The 19,997-nt window shown below is 52.6% G+C and overlaps 2 protein-coding genes across 5 annotated transcripts in view; both read left to right on the top strand.

The window, feature by feature from the left end:
* pitpnaa (phosphatidylinositol transfer protein, alpha a) overlaps window positions 1-4,931 on the top strand; it is a 78,343-nt gene extending 73,412 nt beyond the window's left edge. Inside the window, exons 11-12 of the mRNA XM_085964642.1 lie at window positions 2,268-2,336; window positions 3,809-4,931. Of these exons, the coding sequence (XP_085820768.1) occupies window positions 2,268-2,315 (48 nt within the window). The 3' untranslated portion in view covers window positions 2,316-2,336; window positions 3,809-4,931. The remainder of the gene's footprint in view (window positions 1-2,267; window positions 2,337-3,808) is intronic.
* Window positions 4,932-8,549: 3,618 nt separating this feature from the next.
* inpp5ka (inositol polyphosphate-5-phosphatase Ka) overlaps window positions 8,550-19,997 on the top strand; it is a 38,167-nt gene continuing 26,719 nt past the window's right edge. For 2 of the 4 annotated variants that reach the window (XM_085964638.1, XM_085964640.1), the window contains exons 1-2: window positions 8,550-8,768; window positions 16,167-16,241. In XM_085964638.1, coding sequence (XP_085820764.1) covers window positions 16,174-16,241 — 68 coding nt within the window. In that variant the 5' untranslated portion in view covers window positions 8,550-8,768; window positions 16,167-16,173. Of the gene's footprint in view, window positions 8,769-16,166; window positions 16,242-19,997 lie in introns of those variants that run through there. The other 2 variants (XM_085964637.1, XM_085964641.1) reach the window with 2 other exon arrangements.

Below are 19,997 nucleotides of genomic sequence, written 5' to 3'. Positions count from 1 at the left end.
TAATGGACCACAATTTGTGTCCGAAGAATTCGGGAAGTTCTTAAAAAAAACAATGGGGTTAAAGCACTACACGTCCGCCCCATACCATCCCGCCACCAATGGATTGGCTGAAAGGTTTGTCCAGACCTTCAAGAAGGCCATAAAGGCTATGGGTAATGAAGACATTAATCTACAGCATAAGGTAGATAACTTCTTGTTTGCCTACAGGAATGCAACACACGTGGTTACAAACCAAACTCCCGCCATGATGTTTTTCAATAGAAGACTAAGATGCCGGCTGGATTTGATCAAGCCAAACATCAGAAGGGACGTAGAGAACCAGCAATTTCAAGGCATGAATGCAAGGCCAACTAGAACCTTCCAGATAGGTCAACAAGTTTTGGCCCGGGACTACCGTACCGAGAAATGGCAGCCTGGAACTATTTGCACACGACTAGGACCGCTGATGTATACCGTGGACATTGGAGAAAGCATAATAAGGCGCCATGCTGACCAGATCATCGAGTCATCCGAAAAAGGACAACCTACACCACCACTCTATACGCCTAATGATGAAGCAGAGATACCCATAGTATCTACCTCCGATCCGGTGATACTGGAACCAGATGAACCCGACACTGGCATTCAAGCCGAATCGACCTTGCCAAAAGAACCTACTACACCACCAAAAACTACTACACCACCGAGGCGTTATCCGGACCGAGTCAGGAAGCCTCCAGAGAGACTGACTTATAATTGATTAACTGCAGCAAATGTGTAGATTATTGTTCTTGTACACATGTTAATAACAATTACTTAAAATGTTATGTACTGGTTGTCTAAAAGGGGAGGAATTGTGGTGTATGTGCCTTTAAGAGCCCCTGTGTACTGTAATGCCGGTAGTGGCCACTCGGGCTATATAAGCCTGTATAGTGTCTTGTATCTTTTAGTGCACCTCCAGACTTTGTCCAGTAAACACCTGTTAAACCAACTCCTGCATTCCGTGTCTCCATTAACACACGGATACAACACAGCCAATTTATTTTGAAGTCAAATGAGCACAGTGTCCGAATCCTGGCAGCTCGGCAATGTAGGATTTTCCTGCAGGTGATCAGGACATGGTGGAATCGGAAGTGACATATTCCGCCTCTTCTAATCGCACTGCTGCCCCCCGACTCTTTCTCCCCCCCCCCCTCTAAATCAAGGCAGATCCATTACTCGCTTTTCTCAGGCTCTCACTCGTTTTGTACTGGGCAAAGGCAAACTCTGACCGAAAATTCAACTCGTCACCAGAGGCTGGGGTTCGGGTTATGGGGCAATGTGAGTGTGCTGGGGTTTGGGTTATGGGGCAATGAGAGTGTGCTGGGGTTTGGGTTATGGGGCAATGTGAGTGTGCTGGGGTTCGGGTTATGGGGCAGTGTGAGTGTGCTGGGGTTCGGGTTATGGGGCAATGTGAGTGTGCTGGGGTTCGGGTTATGGGGCAGTGTGAGTGTGCTGGGGTTCGGGTTATGGGGCAATATGAGTGTGCTGGGGCTCGGGTAATGGGGCAATGTGAGTGTGCTGGAGATCGGCGTTAGGGGCAATGCGAGTGTGCTGGGGTTCGGGTTATGGGGCAATGTGAGTGTGCTGGGGTTTGGGTTATGGGGCAATGAGTGTGGCAATGTGAGTGTGCTGGGGCTTGGGTTATGGGGCAATGTGAGTGTGCTGGGCTCGGGTAATGGGGCAATGTGAGTGTGCTGGAGATCGGCGTTAGGGGCAATGTGAGTGTGCTGGGCTCGGGTAATGGGGCAATGTGAGTGTGCTGGAGATCGGCGTTAGGGGCAATGTGTGTGCTGGGGTTCGGGTTATGGGGCATGAGAGTGTGCTGGGGTTTGGGTTATGGGGCAATGAGAGTGTGCTGGAGATCGGCGTTAGGGGCAATGTGAGTGTGCTGGGGTTCGGGTTATGGGGCAATGTGAGTGTGCTGGGGTTTGGGTTATGGGGCAATGTGAGTGGGGCAATGTGAGTGTGCTGGGGCTTGGGTTATGGGGCAATGTGAGTGTGCTGGGCTCGGGTAATGGGGCAATGTGAGTGTGCTGGGCTCGGGTAATGGGGCAATGTGAGTGTGCTGGGGTTCGGCGTTAGGGGCAATGTGAGTGTGCTGGGGTTCGGCGTTAGGGGCAATGTGAATGTGCTGGGATTCAGCTTTAGGAGAACTATTGATGTCGTGCTGGGTTTAGGGGCAATGTGGGCGAGTGTTGGGATTCGCCGTGATGTGTACAGTGACTTTATTCCTCTTCACCCCCCAGATGATATTGAATGGTCCGGTGAGGGGATTGACGGCTACTGACGACTAGAAGAAGTTTCCTGTTTATGCTGTAAGTACAGCGTAGCCTGTTGACCTGCAGCAGACTGCCTTGGATTGACAACAACAACTTGCATTTATATAGCGCCTTTAACGTAGTAAAGCGTCCCAGGGCGCTTCACAGGAGCGATTATCAAACAAAATTTGACACCGAGCCACACAGATATCAGGACAGATCAAGCTTGGTCAAAGAGGTCGGTTTTAAGGAGCGTCTTAAAGGAGGAGAGGCAGAGAGGTTTAGGGAGGGAATTCCAGAGCTTATGTCCCAGGCAGCTGAAGGCACGGCCGCCAGTGGTGGAGCGATGGGAATCGGGGATGCTCAAAAGGCCAGAATTAGAGGGACACAGATATTTCGGGGGGTTGTGGGGCTGGAGGAGATTAGAGATAGGGAGGGGCGAGGCCATGGAGAGATTGAAAACAAGGATGAGAATTTTAAAATCGAGGTGCTGCCGGACCGGGAGCCAGTGTAGGTCAGCGAGCACAGGGTGTGATAGGTGAACGGGACTTGGTGCAAGTTAGGACACGGGGCAGCAGAGTGTTGGATGAGCTGCTGTTTACGGAGGGTGGGGGATGGGAGGCCGGCCAGGAGTGCGTTGGAATAGTCGAGTCTGGAGGTGACAAAGGGATGGATGAGGGTTTCAGCAGTTGATAGGCTGAGGCGGGGTGGAGGCAGGCGATGTCACGGAGGTGGAAGTAGGCGGTCTTGGTGATGGAGCGGATACGGGGTCGGGAGCTCAGCTCAGGGTCAAATAGGACGGCAAGGCTGCGACAGTCTGGTTCTCTGATGGGTGTGGTTCCACTCTGGCACAGGGCGATGGCGACTGTCCGCCCTCTGACCACAGCAACCCGCGGGCATCGCCATCTCCAGTCACAGACGCCTCCGTGCCCAGTGTATGGAGGGGCACTGCATGGCCACCTGCGATCCTGCTGGCCGAGGTCCCATTGGGTGTTGATTAAACCCCGGGCGAAGGGCCAGATCCCACAGTCCAGGACATCACCGGGAGCTGAGAAGAATAGGAGTGATGATGAGAATCAGAGAGCGCTGTCTGGGTGAGGTCAGCTTCAACCAAGGGATAAAACGTCAGGGTGAGAGCAGTGCTGACCAGAAGCTCGTGTGTTTGAGTGGCGATGTTGGAGCACAGACATGCTTGTCGTTCCCCATCAGCCCACTCCTCACCCCAGCTAAGGTGCGGAGAACTGTACCCCAGTGAGAGGCAGCACCTTCAGGAACTGTACCCCAGTGAGAGTCGGCACCTTCAGGAACTGTACCCCAGTGAGAGTCAGCACCTTCAGGAACTGTACCCCAGTGAGAGTCAGCACCTTCAGGAACTGTACCCCAGTGAGAGTCAGCACCTTCAGGAACTGTACCCCAGTGAGAGTTGGGTGGAGGGGGAGAGGTGAGGGGGCAGGGGGAGATAAACTGGGGGACTGCCGAGTTTAAGCTGATTTTGACCTGAATGTTTTGTTTCTCTTTTGTTTGAAAAGCTTCTTAAAGAAGACTACGTCTGAGGCTCCGACACGCCAGCCAGCGAGAGATGTTCTGATCGCGAGTAAACCACCCCACCACTTCATTTACAGGATGATTTTTTAACAGAAATCTTCAGATGTTTCTAGAAGAAATTGATTGTGAGCAGACAGAGGAATATAAAACACAAAAAAAAAGAACTGCTAAATTTTCTCCCATCCGGATTATATTGAGTGTTAGGATTTGCTGTGTGCTGTACCTGTTACTGATATACTGTGTGTCTGGACCAAGGACTGACCGTGGTTTGAAGGTGGTGACCAATCTGATCTATTCCAGCGAGTGGCCATGATGTGCTGTTCTGAGTTCTTTCCTTGTTTTCCTTTCGTGCGACAGTAATCTATTAACGTTATTAATTTATTAGCGAATCATTAATTTATTTGGTTCTCGTATGTGCAATAAAATGCTCCAGAGTTTCCCCCCTCCAGAGCATACCTGCATTCCACGTTTTCCAAAAGCACATGATATCCGAAAGGATAAAAAAGTGTGGGAGGCGGGGGAGGAAGCGTGGGGAGGGGGATGGTGGGAGAGAGACTGCCACAACCCCTGCCCCCACCCGCCTGCCCGCGCCCACCCAGTCAGCAGGGAGAGGTCAGAATGGCTTTGGTCAGTGAGGGGGTGGAGGTCTAGTGATGGCAGTGATGGGGGAGAGAGCTTAATAAGCAGTCCTGGGGCGCCTGTCATTGTAACGGAGGCTTTGACCTGTTCAAAGCCCGCTCCTGCTGAGAGAGTGCGCAGGCGGGTCAGAGAGTGCGTCTGCTGATTCCTGGGCTTTAATGGTGCTGTGGATATCGGCGTGTGGACAAGCTGATGCCCAGACCCCAAGAGCTTACCTCCGGGCTGAAATTCAGGAATGTGTCTCCCACTAATCCCTCCGCCCCGCCCACACCCCCCTGGTTTACTTCACCTGTGCCGAGTGTTCAATTCACGAGGTCTCTGTCGCATTCTGTCGCCTGTCTCTTAATCAATACCTTCCTCTCGGCCTGTAACCTGGTTTGTTTTGATTTTTAATTTCTTGAAGAAAGCATCACTTATTTTTTTATTGTTTCACTCATGCAATAATAAATTTAAAAATGTCCAATAGCACCCGAACTGCACCTCATTCTGTGTGTTTGGGGGGGGGGGGGGGCGGGCGCGCATGTGGGGGGCGGCAAGAGGGCGCGTGTGGGGGTGTGTGGGGGGGCGCAGGCGTGTGTGTGTGTGGCGGGGGCGCGTACGCATGTGGGGGGGGGCGCGGGCGCATGTGGGGGGGTGACTAATGCGTGTGTGTGGGGGGGGGGGGGGGGGTTTGCCGAGGGCATGTGTGTGGGGGGGCGCGGGCTGGTAACGGATGTCAGCAGGAGACAGCGTCCCATGCTCACCATAACCAGGAGCTGGTGGAGTTCCTGGCGTATTGCCAACACAGCACGGCAATCCTGCGCTAAACAGCCACGTTTCCACCACATTGAGATGTGCAATGGTTTGAGGAGGTATGGGGAAGGGGAGGTGGGGTTAGCTTAGTAGGAAAATTAGGAGCCCCTCGAGCCTGTTCCGCCATTCAGTCAGATCGTGGCTGATCTGTACCCGCCTTTGCTCCATGTCCCTCGATACCCTTACCAATAAAATCTATTTCTCAGTCTTGATATCTCCAATTGACTCCCAGCACCCACAGCCTAATTTGGGGAGAGTTTTCCAGATTCTCTTGGCGGCGGGGGGGGCCTAAATGGCCAAGCTCTAATTTTAAGGTTACGCCCCTTGTTCTGGACTCCCCCAACCAGAGGACTTGGTTTCTCCCGATCTACCCGATCGAATCCTTTTAACATTCGACACTCCAAAATCTTCTGCACTCGGGGAATACAAGCCAAGTTTGCTGGCATCTGGGTGTCGCTGGCAAAGCCAGCATTTACTGCCCATCACTACCTGCCCTTGTAATTTAACCCTTTAAGTCCCAGTCTCGGCAATGACCAATTTATTAATCTTGGGTGTGCACACCAGGGAAGCGCGCAAGGGCCCGTGAATGGATGGGACACTGCCAGCCTGCAATTTCCTGATGTGACTTTCCGGCCCAGTTTTGCATACCCCCCTTTCCTGCAAAGGCTATGAGCTGCGGTAGTCTCTGATTGGCATCTCCCCACTCAGTATGTCGGGAGGTGGGTTTCAAATCTGCTGCTGCCTCTATTCAATTCCTGGAACTGCTCGGAGCCTTGTTTTATACAAAAAATGTGCATTTTATTATACAACCTCAGGATATCCCAAAGTGTTTCACATCCAGTAATGTATTTTTTGAAGTATAATCACTGTTGTAATGTAGGAAACACAGCAGCCAATTTGCGCACAGCAAGCTCCCACAAACAGCAATGTGATGATGACCAGATAATCTGTTTTAGTGATGCTGATTGAGGGATAAATACAGGCCCCAAGACACCAGGGAGAACTCATCTGAAAAATAGTGCCTTTAAAACTTTTAGGTCCACATTAATGTCTCATCCGAAAGGCGGCCCCTCGGACAGTGCGGCGCTCCCTCGGCACTGCCCCTCGGACAGTGCGGCGCTCCCTCGGCACTGCCCCTCGGACAGTGCGGCGCTCCCTCGGCACTGCCCCTCGGACAGTGCGGCGCTCCCTCGGCACTGCCCCTCGGACAGTGCGGCGCTCCCTCGGCACTGCCCCTCGGACAGTGCGGCGCTCCCTCGGCACTGCCCCTCGGACAGTGCGGCGCTCCCTCGGCACTGCCCCTCGGACAGTGCGGCGCTCCCTCGGCACTGCCCCGGAGTGTCAGCCTGGATCTTGTGCTCAAGCCTCTGGAGTGGGGCTTTCAACCCAGCTGACTCAGGCGAGAGCGCTACTCTGACGCCCTCTCTGCTATATATGTGAACTCTAAGTCTGGGGAAAGTGAGGAATGAATCTTGTCTAACAACAGAAAATGCTGTAAATACTCAGCAGGCCAGGCAGCATCCGTGGAGAAAAAAAAGTTAACGTTTCGGGTCTGGGACCCTTCATCAGAACTGGAAAAAGCTGGAAATGTAACAGATTAAGCAGGTGCAGAGACGGGGGTGGGGGGGAAGGTTAGGAGGGGAGGAAGGAATTGAAAGAACATACTGTGAAAATGTTGCAAATGGGAATGGCAAAATCATACTGCATGAAAAATGGGGGCGGGGATTATGATCTGAAATAGTTGAACTCGATGTTGAGTCCAGAAGGCTGTAAAGTGCCTAATTGAAAGATGAGGTGCTGTTCCTCGAGCTTACGTTGAGCTTCATTGGAAACGTTGACGCTGTTTCTCTCGCCACGGATGTTGCTGGCCTGCTGAGTATTTGCAGCATTTTCTGTTATTTCAGATTTCCAGCATCCGCAGTATTTTGTAATATAAATGAATCTTGTCTCCAGTGTGTATTTCCCCTCCCCTACAGCCTTGGTCTCGGTCAGTGTTACTCTGAGCTGGGCCCAGCAATAGCTCCAAACTTCAGCTCCTGCATCACCCAGAAAGCGCCAGTGCCCTGGTTTCAACAACTTGCATTTATATTTATATAGCACCTTTAACATCGTAAAACATGCCATGGTGCTTCACAGGAGCATTATGTGACAAAATTTGACACCGAGTCACATTAGGAGATAGTGGGACAGGTGACCATAAGCTTGGTCAGAGGTCGGTTTTAAGGAGTGTCTTACAGGAGGAGAGCGAGGCGGAGAGGTTTAGGGAGGGAATTCCAGAGCTTAGGGCCGCCAATGGTGGAGCGATTAAAATCAGAGATGCACAAGAGGCCAGAATTGGAGGAATGCAGAGATCGCGGGGGTGGGGTTGTGGGACTGGAGTAGGTTACAGAGATAGGGAGGGGCAAGGCCATGGAGGGATTTAAAAACAAGGATGGGAATTTTAAGATTGAGACGTTGCTGGACCGGGAGCCAATGTAGGTCAGCGAGCACGGGGTGATGGGCGAACGGGACTCGGTGCGAGTTAGGACACAGGCAGCAGAGTTTGGGATGAGCTGATGTTTACGGAGGGTGGGGGATGGGAGGCCGGCCAGGAGTGCGTTGGAATAGTCGAGTCTGGAGGTAACAAAGGGACGGATGACGGTTTCAGCAGCGGATGAGCTGAGGTAGGGGTGGAGACTAGCGATGTTACGGAGGTGGAAATAGGCTGTCTTGGTGATGGAGAGGATATGGAAGCTCGTCTGTGACATCAAGGTTGTGAACGGTCTGATTGAGCCTCAGACAGTTGCCAGGGAGCGGGATGGAGTCGGTGGCAGGGACCGAAGACAATGGACAGTGGCTTCGGTCTTCCCAATATTTAGGTGGAGGAAATTTCTGCTCATCCAGAACTGGATGGTGGACAAGCAGCGTGATGAATCGGGTCAATGGAGGGGTGGGGAGAGGTGGTGCTGTATATTTACAGTGCACAACGGGTGAAAGGGAGCGAGCGAGTCATGTCTGCTACTGTACGGCCCGTCTGTCAGTGTCCGCTCCTGTACATGTACAGCACACACACTCTGCACAGTCCTGTCCCGTCTGCTACGGTGCGGTTTTATTATGGTTCAGTACTGAACCCACCCCACTCAGTTCCTGCTGAATTGTGCAGTGTTGCTGTGTAAACATCAGACAAATGACAATTAATTAACATTTCCAACATCCACCCCGCCACGTGGTTTTACTCCATGGAACAGGCTGAGGGTTTTCATTGGCGGATGCTGGGAGTCAGGTGACTGTATTCAGCCAATCCCCAGAAGCTTTCCTGCAAGAACAACAAACAGTGGGATAAAATTCGGCCGCGCTTGTGCCTGAACCCTTTAAGGCTCCGCCTGCCCGATCCCTTTAAGAACGGGCTCTACCTCTGCGGTTGGCTTTGAAATAAAGCATTGGAATTGGAATTGGAGAGAGAGAGAGAGAGAGAGAGAGCGGGACAGGCCGAGCAGCCAACACTCGGAGCCGGATCAGGATCGGCAGCAACAGGTACAGAAAGCCCGGCCCGGCCTCCGGGCCAATTCTCCCGACAATGTGTCAATTTCGGGCAACTTAATGTTGATTTCTTGTTACTTTGTTGCTGGTCAGTTTCACTCCGTTTCCCGTCTCCCAGCCCTCGCACTGTCCGGGTACCGAGGCCCCCGGCTGCCCCCAGCATCACACCCAGAGATCCGGCCCTTCAAACCCGGCTTGTGTCTGAGGAGAGGAGCGGCGGAGCGCCGGGTCCCGATCTGCTGGATTGGGGCTAGTCAGTGAGGGTAGGAGCAAGCCAAGGAAATGGACCAAGAACATGAGAGTATCAGGGATCAGGAAAGCTTGTTGAAGCCCCCCCTCTGGTACATTAACTCTGATCCTGGTACCTAATTGCATTGTTGCCAACCCTTGTAATTGGCGACTATTCCAACGCTCTCCTGGTCGGTCTCCCAGCTCCGTAAACTTCAGCTCATCCCAAACTCGGCTGCCCGTGTCCTAACTTGCACCGAGTCCCGTTCGCCCATCACTCCCTGTGCTCACTGACCTACATTGGTTCCCAGTCTGGCAGCGTCTCGATTTTAAAGTTTTCAGATCCCTCCATGGCCTCGCCCCTCCCTATAACTGTAACCTCCTCCAGCCCTACAACGCCCCCCCGCCCCCTAAGATCTCTGTGCTCCTCTAATTCTGGCCTCTTGCACATCCTCGATTTTAATTGCTCCACCATTGGCGGCCGTGCCTTCAGCTGCCTGGGCCCCGAGCTCTGGAATTCCCTCCCTAAACCTCTCCGCCTTTAAGACGCTTCTTAAAACCAAGCTTTTGGTTTCCTTATGTGGCTAGGTGTCAGTTTGTTTGATAATCGCCCCTGTGAAACGCCTTGGGACGTTTTACTACATTAAAGGTGCTATATAAATACAAGTTGTTGCTGTAGAATTCTCATGATGCACACGAGCCATTGAAATCTGCATTTCTACCTGTTTAAATGTACGTCGATTGTGATATTTCCTAAACAGCCATAAATGGCGGGGGTTTATCGGTTATCATTGCTCCACTTTAGTCGACTATTCCAAATGATTTCCTCTGTAAGACTTTTCCTAAATGAGTAGCAGAAATGAGAAGTGTTGACCCATTCAGCAGGGGCCCACACCAGGCAAACAGCGGGAAACCGAGACTCTCTCATAGTTCTGGCTTGGTGTCGGCCGTGGCTCAGTGAGCAGCTCTCTTGCCACCTGAGTCACATCGGTTCAAGTCTCACTCCAGAGACTCGAGCCCATAATCCAGCCTGACACTCCAGTGCAGCACTGAGGGAGCGCCGCACTGTCGGAGGGGCGGTCCTGAGGGAGCGCCGCACTGTCGGAGGGGCGGTCCTGAGGGAGCGCCGCACTGTCGGAGGGGCGGTACTGAGGGAGCGCCGCACTGTCGGAGGGGCGGTACTGAGGGAGCGCCGCACTGTCGGAGGGGCGGTACTGAGGGAGCGCCGCACTGTCGGAGGGGCGGTACTGAGGGAGCGCCGCACTGTCGGAGGGGCGGTACTGAGGGAGCGCCGCACTGTCGGAGGGGCGGTACTGAGGGAGCGCCGCACTGTCGGAGGGGCGGTACTGAGGGAGCGCCGCACTGTCGGAGGGGCGGTACTGAGGGAGCGCCGCACTGTCGGAGGGGCGGTACTGAGGGAGTGCTGCACTGTTGGAGGTGCCGTCTTTCAGATGAGACGTTAAACCGAGGCCCCGTCTGCTCTCTCGGGTGGACGTAAACGATCCCATGGCCACCATTCGAAGAAGAGCAGGGGAGTTCTCCCCGGAGTCCTGGCCAATATTTATCCCTCAATCAACATCACTAAAAACAGATTATCTGGTCATTATCACATTGCTGTTTGTGGGAGCTTGCTGTGCACAAATTGGCTGCCGCGTTTCCTACATTACAACAGTGACTGCACTTCAAAAAGTACTTCATTGTGAAGTTCTTTGGGACATCCCAAGGTCGGGAAAGGCGCTACAGAAATGCAAGTCTTTCTTTCAGTGGAGCAGTGTGATTACACCAGGTCATGTGGTCTAGAAGCTTGGTGTCGCTCCCAGTATCCCTCAATGTTGAAGTGTGTTTCCCAGCACTCCCCCAGGCCAATGCCACTCGGCCTGTCGATGGCTGAAAGGAAACCCCCAGGAGAGGGACAATCCGGATCGATGGAGAGGAGGACTCCGCTTTAGAGAGACTCCGCAATCAGGAACTGTTGGCAGACAGACACAGGAGGAAAAAATGAGATCATCGAACCATCAGAAACCAGTTAATGCAAAGTGTTTCAACAACACCAACTTACATTTCTCCAGCGCTTTTAACGTAGTAAAACGTCCCAAACCGCTTCACAGGAGCGATTATCAAACTAAATCTAACACCGAGCCACAAGGAGCTATTGGGACAGGTGACCACAATCTTGGTCAAAGAGGTTGGTTTTAAGGAGTGTCTTAAAGGAGGAGAGAAAGAGGTGGGGAAGCTCCCTCTACACTGTCCCATCAAACACTCCCGGGGCAGGTACAGCACGGGTTAGATACAGAGTAAAGCTCCCTCTACACTGTCCCATCAAACACTCCCAGGGCAGGTACAGCTCGGGTTAGATACAGAGTAAAGCTCCCTCTACACTGTCCCATCAAACACTCCCAGGGCAGGTACAGCACGGGTTAGATACAGAGTAAAGCTCCCTCTACACTGTCCCATCAAACACTCCCGGCGCAGGTACAGCACGGGTTAGATACAGAGTAAAGCTCCCTCTACACTGTCCCATCAAACACTCCCAGGGCAGGTACAGCACGGGTTAGATACAGAGTAAAGCTCCCTCTACACTGTCCCATCAAACACTCCCAGGGCAGGTACAGCACGGGTTAGATACAGAGTAAAGCTCCCTCTACACTGTCCCATCAAACACTCCCTGGGCAGGTACAGCACGGGGTTAGATACAGAGTAAAGCTCCCTCTACACTGTCCCATCAAACACTCCCAGGGCAGGTACAGCACGGGTTAGATACAGAGTAAAGCTCCCTCTACACTGTCTAGTTTTAAACTCTTCTGTTTCACTTGGATATCTTTATTCCCACAAAATGCATAAACCGAGTTTTTAATGCGAAACAATAGATTGGAGGTGATAAACAGCAGGAAGTGATGCTGCAGAATGAGCTGCGACCACATTGACTTCCCCCTTAGGTCGGTCAGACCCCACCTGGTGTTCAGTTCAGGGTCAATCTGAAACTGGACCTTCGGACCGTACAATCCGCAATCAAAAAGGCGAATGGGATGTTGGCCTTTATCTCGAGGGGGCTGGAATACAAAGTGCAGGAAGTGAAGCTTCAGTTGTACAGAGCTCTGGTCAAACCCTGTCTGGAGTAACTGGGTTCAGTCCTGGGCACCGACCCTCAGGAAGGAGATATTGGCCTCGGAGGGGAAGCAGCACAGATTCACCAGATCGATACCCGGGGCTAAAAGGGTTAAATTACGAGGACAGGTTGCACAGACTACATTCACTACAAACCCACTGACTCCCACAGCTACCTGGACTACACTTCCTCCCACCCTGCCTCCTGTAAGGACTCTATTCCATTCTCCCAGTTTCTCCGTCTCCGCCGCATCTGCTCTGATGATGCCACCTTCCATACTAGTGTTTCCGACACGTCTTCCTTTTTCCTCAACCGAGGATTCCCCTCTACCATGGTTGACACGGCCCTCGACCGGGTCCGTTCGATCTCCCGCACTTCTGCCCTCGCCCCTGCCCCTCCCTCCCGGAACCACGATAGGGTTCCCCTTGTCCTCGCCTTTCACCCCACCAGCCTCCACATTCAATGGATCATCCTCTGCCTTTCCGCCACCCCCAGGGTGATCCCACCACCAAACGCATCTTCCCCTCACCTCCCCCTTCAGCAGTCCATAGGGACCGCTCCCTCCGTGACACCCTAGTCCACTCCTCTATCACCCCCAGCACCCCTTCCCCTTCACCCGGCACCTTCCCGTGCAAGCACAGGAGATGTAACACCTGCCCCTATACTTCCCCACTTCCCACTGTCCAGGGCCCCAAACACCCCTTCCAGGTGAAACAGCGATTTACTTGTACTTCTTGCAATTTAGTATACTGTATTCGCTGCTCACGATGCGGTCTCCTCTACATTGGGGAGACCAAACGCAGATTGGGTGACCGCTTTGCGGAACACCTCCGTTCAGTCCATAAGGGGGACCCTGAGCTTCCGGTCGCCTGTCACTTTAATTCACCGCTCCATTCCCGCTTAGACCTCACTGTCCTCGGCCTCTTGCATTGTTCCACGGAAGCTCAGCGTAAGCTCGAGGAACAGCACCTCCTCTTTCGGTTAGGCACTTTACAGCCCTCTGGACTCAACATAGAGTTCAACAATTTCAGACCATAATCTCGGCCCCTATCGCATTTTTTATCCACACTTTTTGTTTGTGCTTTTTTTCCACATGGCAGCTGTCCTTCATTATGCCAGCGCCATTCACACTCCATCTAGAGCCATCTTTTGTTTCTTAACCTGTCCCATTACCAGCTCCTCTCGCCTTGAATCTCTCTCAATGTCTCTTTACCTCTCCCGCTTTCTATCCTATCACTGACCTTCCCTTTTGTTCTTTCATCCCCTCCCCCATTTCCCAGCCCCTAAACTTGCTTTAAAATCTGTTCCTTTTCCTGCTTTTTTCCATTTCTGACGAAAGGTCTTCGACCTGAAACATTGGCCCAGCAATTCCTGTCCCAACGCGTGAGTACGGTCGAGGTACTCGCGCGTCTGGCCGGAGGAAATGCCGGTTTTCAGCATGCACAGCGCATTTCCTGCCCTCTGAACGAAGGGGTTCAGAGGCAGAACGCGCGCGACTGCACAGGCAGCGCGTGCGCAGTAAAATTCCTTTTTTTTTCCAGAGTTGCGCGCGTGTAAAGGCCTCCGGTCTTTACGCGTGGAAAAACAAGACGTAAGTATTTAGTTTTTCAGGTAAGTGGGCTTTTAGTACAATGTAGAAATTTTTTTCCCACAAGTTTGTTATTTTTAAAGAATTTACAGGATGGTAAGTTTAGTTTTAGACCCTTTTTAAAAAATTTATTTTTTTCAAAAAATTGATTAATTGTTTAAAACATTTTTAAAAACTTATTTATAGTTATTATAATCAGTAGGATGTTTTTTTTAAATGTTATTTAAAGTTAAAGTAGTGTTTTGGCAGCCCATACTTTTCATGAGTTTGACAGCTCTTACTGTCAAACTCATGAATGAATTTCCCCTCCCCTGATTGGCTGCACAGTGCTCACCTGATCCCAGCCGGCACATCGCACTAACTACGCCGCTGGATCAGGTTAGCACATCGCGCCGACAGCTGAACCGGGCCTGTGACAGGAAATGCAAGCAGGCCCGGGCTTCAGATGTCGGCGCGCAGGGTGAGTGCAGATCAGGGGCTTGCACGCGCGGCAAGCCCCCGATCTAATTTCAGGGCCATTAACTCTGTTTCTCTCCACAGATGCTGCCTGACCTGCTGAGTATCTCCAGCATTTTCTGTTGTTATTTCAGATTTCCAGCATCCGCAGTATTTTGCTATTGCACAGACTAGGCCTGTATTCCCTGGAGTTTAGAAGATTAAGGGGTGATCGAATCGAGGTGTTTAAGATGATTAAAGGAGTTGATCAGGTCGATAGAGAGAAACTATTTCCTCTGGTGGGGGGAGTCCAGAACAAGGGGGCAGAACCTTAAAATTAGAGCCAGGCCGTTCAGGGGTGACGTCAGGAAGCACTTCTTCACACAAAGGGCAGTGGAAATCTGGAACTCTCGCCCCCAAAAAGGCTGTTGATGCCGGGGGTCAATTGGCGCTTTCCAGACTGAGCGCGATAGATTTTTGTTGGGTCGGGGGATCGAGGGATACGGAGCAAAGGCGGGTAAATGGAGTTGAGGTGCAGATCAGCCATGATCGCATTGAATGACGGAACAGGCTCGAGGGGCCGAATGGTCTCCTGCTCCCATGCTTCCTTGATCTGCTCAGTACCCACTGTGTATGTGTTTGTGAACCACAATCGCAGCCGTGGCACTCTGAGTCAGAAGGTTGTGGGTTCGAATCCCACTCCAGAAACTTGAGCACAAAATCCAGGCTGACACTCCCAGTGCAGTACTGAGGGAGCGCAGCACTGTCGGAGGGGCAGTACTGAGGGAGCACCGCACTGTCGGAGGGGCAGTACTGAGGGAGCGCTGCACTGTCGGAGGGGCAGTACTGAGGGAGCGCCGCACTGTCGGAGGGTCAGTACTGAGGGAGCGCCGCACTGTCGGAGGGGCAGTACTGAGGGAGCGCTGCACTGTCGGAGGGTCAGTACTGAGGGAGCGCCGCACTGTCGGAGGGGCAGTACTGAGGGAGCGCCGCGCTGTCGGAGGGGCAGTACTGAGGGAGCGCTGCACTGTCGGAGGGGCAGTACTGAGGGAGCGCCGCACTGTCGGAGGGGCAGTACTGAGGGAGCGCAGCACTGTCGGAGGGGCAGTACTGAGGGAGCACCGCACTGTCGGAGGGGCAGTACTGAGGGAGCGCTGCACTGTCGGAGGGGCAGTACTGAGGGAGCGCCGCACTGTCGGAGGGTCAGTACTGAGGGAGCGCCGCACTGTCGGAGGGGCAGTACTGAGGGAGCGCCGCACTGTCGGAGGGGCAGTACTGAGGGAGCGCCGCACTGTCGGAGGGGCAGTACTGAGGGAGCGCTGCACTGTCGCAGTTGCCGTCTTTCCAATGAGGCATTAAACCGAGGCCCCGTCTGCTCTCTCAGGTGGACGTAAAAGATCCCATAGCACTATTTCGAAGAAGAGCAGGGGAGTTCTCCCCGGTGTCCTGGCCAATATTTATCCCTCAACCAACATAACAAAACAGGTTATCTGATCATTATCACATTGCTGTTTGTGGGAGCTTGCTGTGTGCAAATTGGCTGCTGCGTTTCCTACATTACAACAGTGACTACACTGCAAAAGTACTTCATTGGCTGTAAAGTGCTTTGCGCCGTCCTGAGGTTGTGAAAGGCGCTGTAGATAGGCAAATCTTTCTTTCAACCAGCGACTTTAAGCTCCTACATTAAAGTTACTTTAAACTGAATCATTTTTCTCAATTCCCCACCCCTCGCTGTGCCCCCTCCCCCACTCCTCACTGTGCCCCATGCCCCACCCCTCACACCTCACTGTGCCCCCTCCCCACCCCTCACTGTGCCCCATGCCCCTCCCCCACACCCCACTGTGCCCCCTCCCCCACTCCTCGCTGTGCCCCCTCCCCCACTCCTCACTGTGCCCCCTGCCCCTCCCCCCACCTCACTGTGCCCCTCCCCACCCCTCACTGTTCCCCCTCCCCCACCGCCACATTGCCCCACCCCCACCCTCACTATACTTGTGCACCCCTCTTACAATGGTTGTGCTCTCTTCCCCACCCCCAGGTTGAGGATGGAGTGGCGTCTTCCCGCCGAGGGATTGAGCACTGTTCGTGGAACTCGCAGAACCGTCAAGTTTGGGTAAGAGACCCCATTGCCCCGGAGATCCCATTGCCCCAAAGACCCCGTTACTGAGCTCTGTCCACCTATGCTGACTCCGTGCGGACCCCCACACACTGTCGAGGTCACTGGGAGTCACCCACTCCCCCTCTGCAGGTGCTGAGCTGTGCCGTGGTCCGGTTTCCATGGGGTCGATCAGTCCTCTATTAGCTCACTCATCTGGACAGTGAGTGTCACGGGGTATTCAACCACAAGAGGCATCACAGACTAGCCTGTTGCTGACCTCACCTGATGACAATGCACCCCCCGGGACGGGGCATTCGGTGGGGGGGGGGGGGGCGGGGGGGCAGAGGGTCCTTCCCGGGGACCGGGGCATTCGGGCGGGTTCGATCCCACAGTCTCCCTTCCGCACAATCCTTTAATGAGAGAGTGAGACTCTGACTGTTAGGAAGTGTGTTCAGCCACTCTGAGTCCTGATAGAATCATAAAATCTCTCAGCACAGCAGGAGGCCATTCGGCCCACCGTGCCTGTGCCAGCTCTCTGAAAGAGCTCTCCAATTAATCCCACTCCCTGCTCTTTCCCCATAACCCCGCAATGAGTCCTCTTCAGGTATGTGTCCAATTGCCTTTGAAAGTTCCCATGGAATCTGATTCCACCGCCCTGTCAGGCAGTGTGTTCCAGATCACAACAACCCTCTGTGTGTCAAAATTTCTCCTCATTTCCCCTCTAGCTCTTTTGCCAATTATTTTAAATCTGTGACCTCTGGTCACCGACCCACTTGCCGAAGGAAATAGTTTCTCCTTATTTACTCGATTAAATCTCCCCTTAACCTTCTCTGCTCTAATGAAAACAAACCCAGCTTCTCCAGTCTCTCCACATACGAGGAGAGATTACACAAACTAGGGTTGTATTCCCTGGAATTTAGAAGGTTAAGGGGTGATCTGATCGAAGTTTTCAGGATATTAAGGGGAACAGATGGGTAGACAGAGAGAAACGATTTCCGCTGGTTGGGGATTCTAGGACTAGGGGACATAGTCTAAAAATTAGGAAACACTTCTACACACAAAGGGTGGTAGAAGTTTGGAACTCTCTTCTGCAAATGGCAATTGATGCTGGATCAATTGTTAAGGCGGGTATATGGAGTTAGGTCACAGATTAGCCATGATCTCATTGAATGGCGGAACAGGCTCGAGGGGCTGAATGGCCTCCTCCTATTCCTGTGTTTCTAATTGAAGTCCCTCATCCCTGGTATCATCCTGGTAAACCTCCTCTGTACCTTTCCCAAGGCCTTGACTTCCTTCCTAAAGTGTGGGGTCCAGAATTGTACGCAATACTCCAGCTGGGGCCTAACCAGTGATTTCTAAAGGTTTAGCATAACATCCTTGTTTTTGTATTCAATGACCCGATTTACAAAGTCCAGTATCCCGTACGCTTTCTTAACTGCATTATCAACTGGCCCTGCCAGCTTCCAAGATTGTGAGTATGCACCCCCAGGTCCCTCTGTTCTTGCACCACCTCAGAATAGGACCATTGAGATTATCCTGCCTCTCCATGTTGTTTCTCCCAAAGTGCCTCACTTCACACTTATCCACATTAAACCGCATCTGCCACGTGTCTGCCCATTTCACCGGTCTGTCGATTTCCTCCTGAAGTCTGCTCACTATTTACTACATTTCCAAGATTTGTATCATCCGCAAACTTTGAAATTGTGCTCCCTATACCCAAGTCCAGCTCATTTATATATAACGAGAAAAGCAATGGTCCCAATCCCGACCCCTAGGAGACCCCACTGCATCCTTCTCTCCAGTCAGAAAAACATCCGATCACCACGATCTCTGCCTCCTCTCCCTTAGCCGATTACGTATCCAAGTTACCACCGTCCTTTTAATATCATGTGCTCCTATTTTCTGAATAAGTCTGTTATGAGGTAGTTTATCAAATGCCCTTTGAAAGGCATCGACGACTGCGCTACTCTGTCCCACCTCGTTAGCAGAGAGCTTCACTAATTGGAGCCAGGACCCATTGTACAGAGAAAAGAGGATTTCTCTCCTAATCTCCGTGGAGCACAGCTGAGCCTGGGACAAGAAGGGAGAGAGAGAGAGCGAGCAAGCAAGAGACAGAGAAACAGACAGAATAATAGAGCAAGGGAGAGAAAGAAACACAGACAGAAGGAGGGAGAGAGGAAAAAAAACAGAGAGAGAGAGACACACACAGGCAGACGGAGAGAGATAGATAGACTGAGAGACCACTGCGGGAGAAGAGAGAGAGAGAGAGATGAGCACGGAGAAGGGAAGCTGTGGAATATAATTTCTGAAGCACTAAAGCTCCCCGCCCAGCCTCCGATCAGTGAGACAATCCCTAGGCACCGGATTCCCAGTCTAAGAGTTGGGATTAGGTGCAGCCTCTGTCTCAAGTTCAGCCCCTGACCTCCCCCTCTGCCGCTGGACCACACGGGCTCACATGATTCTAATTAAGATCTTGAGGTATTTTAAACCCTGGGGCTCGAGGTCTGAAATTGGCTCCGAGTCTGAAAATCTCTGTCATGAGGAGGCCAAGCTTCTCGCTGTGGGCGTCGCTCCGAGCCTCAGTCCGTCCTCAGGCGGTCCGAGTGGTCACTCCGCTGCCCGCTGGACAGTTGGCAATGGATGTAGCAGGAGGTCTGCCCAAGAGTGGGCTGTGGTGATCCTCAGTGATGGAATTGCTGGCTGGGGGCAGTTGGCCCTTTGGCGGCAAGTCCAGACCCGGCGTCTCACGGCGGACACACTGTGCGGCCGACACTGGCTCTGACACGGAGAGGCACAAGGAGATGTGACAGGCGCTGGACGAAGCTTCCCGTCCTAGTGTCTGAAACCCCTGGGGTCACGTCAGGTGTGAAACCACCTTTAACTCTCACTGGGGTACAGGTTCCACAGACACTGACTCTCACTGGGGTACAGGTTCCACACACACTGGCTCTCACTGGGGTATGGGTTCCACAGACACTGACTCTCACTGGGGTACGGGTTCCACAGACACTGACTCTCACTGGGGTACGGGTTCCACAGACACTGACTCTCACTGGGGTACGAGTTCCACAGACACTGACTCTCACTGGGATACGGGTTCCACAGATACTGACTCTCACTGGGGTACGAATCCCACACACACTGACTCTCACTGGGGTACGAGTTCCACAGACACTGACTCTCACTGGGGTACTGGTTTCACTCACACTGACTCTCACTGGGGTATGGGTTCCACACACACTGACTCACTGGGGTACGAGTTCCACACACACTGACTCTTACTGGGATACGGGTTCCACAGACACTGACTCTCACTGGGGTACGGGTTCCACAGACACTGACTCTCACTGTGATATGGGTTCCACAGACACTGACTCTCACTGGGGTACGGGTTCCACAGACACTGACTCTCACTGGGGTACGGGTTCCACAGACACTGACTCTCACTGGGGTACGGGTTCCACAGACACTGACTCTCACTGGGGTACGGGTTCCACAGACACTGACTCTCACTGGGGTACGGGTTCCACAGACACTGACTCTCACTGGGGTACGGGTTCCCTGCTCCCCCCTGGGAGCGTTTTTCCCAGTCTTTTCTTTCTCCCCCTCTGTCCCAACAGTAGCTGTGATTGATTGCTCTGAGTCTCGATCCAGTGCTGGGTCTTGTCAACTCCCTGAAGCTGTTCCAATGATAATGTTTTATTGTAGAGTGGATATTTATAAAGTGCATCTCACTCTTGCACTCTGTCTCTGTGATTCACACTCTGGCTC

The sequence above is a fragment of the Somniosus microcephalus genome, chromosome 22 (assembly GCF_052327205.1).
Source record: "Somniosus microcephalus isolate GS21.2 chromosome 22, FLI_Smic_1.0, whole genome shotgun sequence".
NCBI lineage: Eukaryota > Metazoa > Chordata > Chondrichthyes > Squaliformes > Somniosidae > Somniosus > Somniosus microcephalus.
Note: the sequence above shows the minus strand (reverse complement) of the source record. Positions and strands in the feature narration are given on the sequence as shown.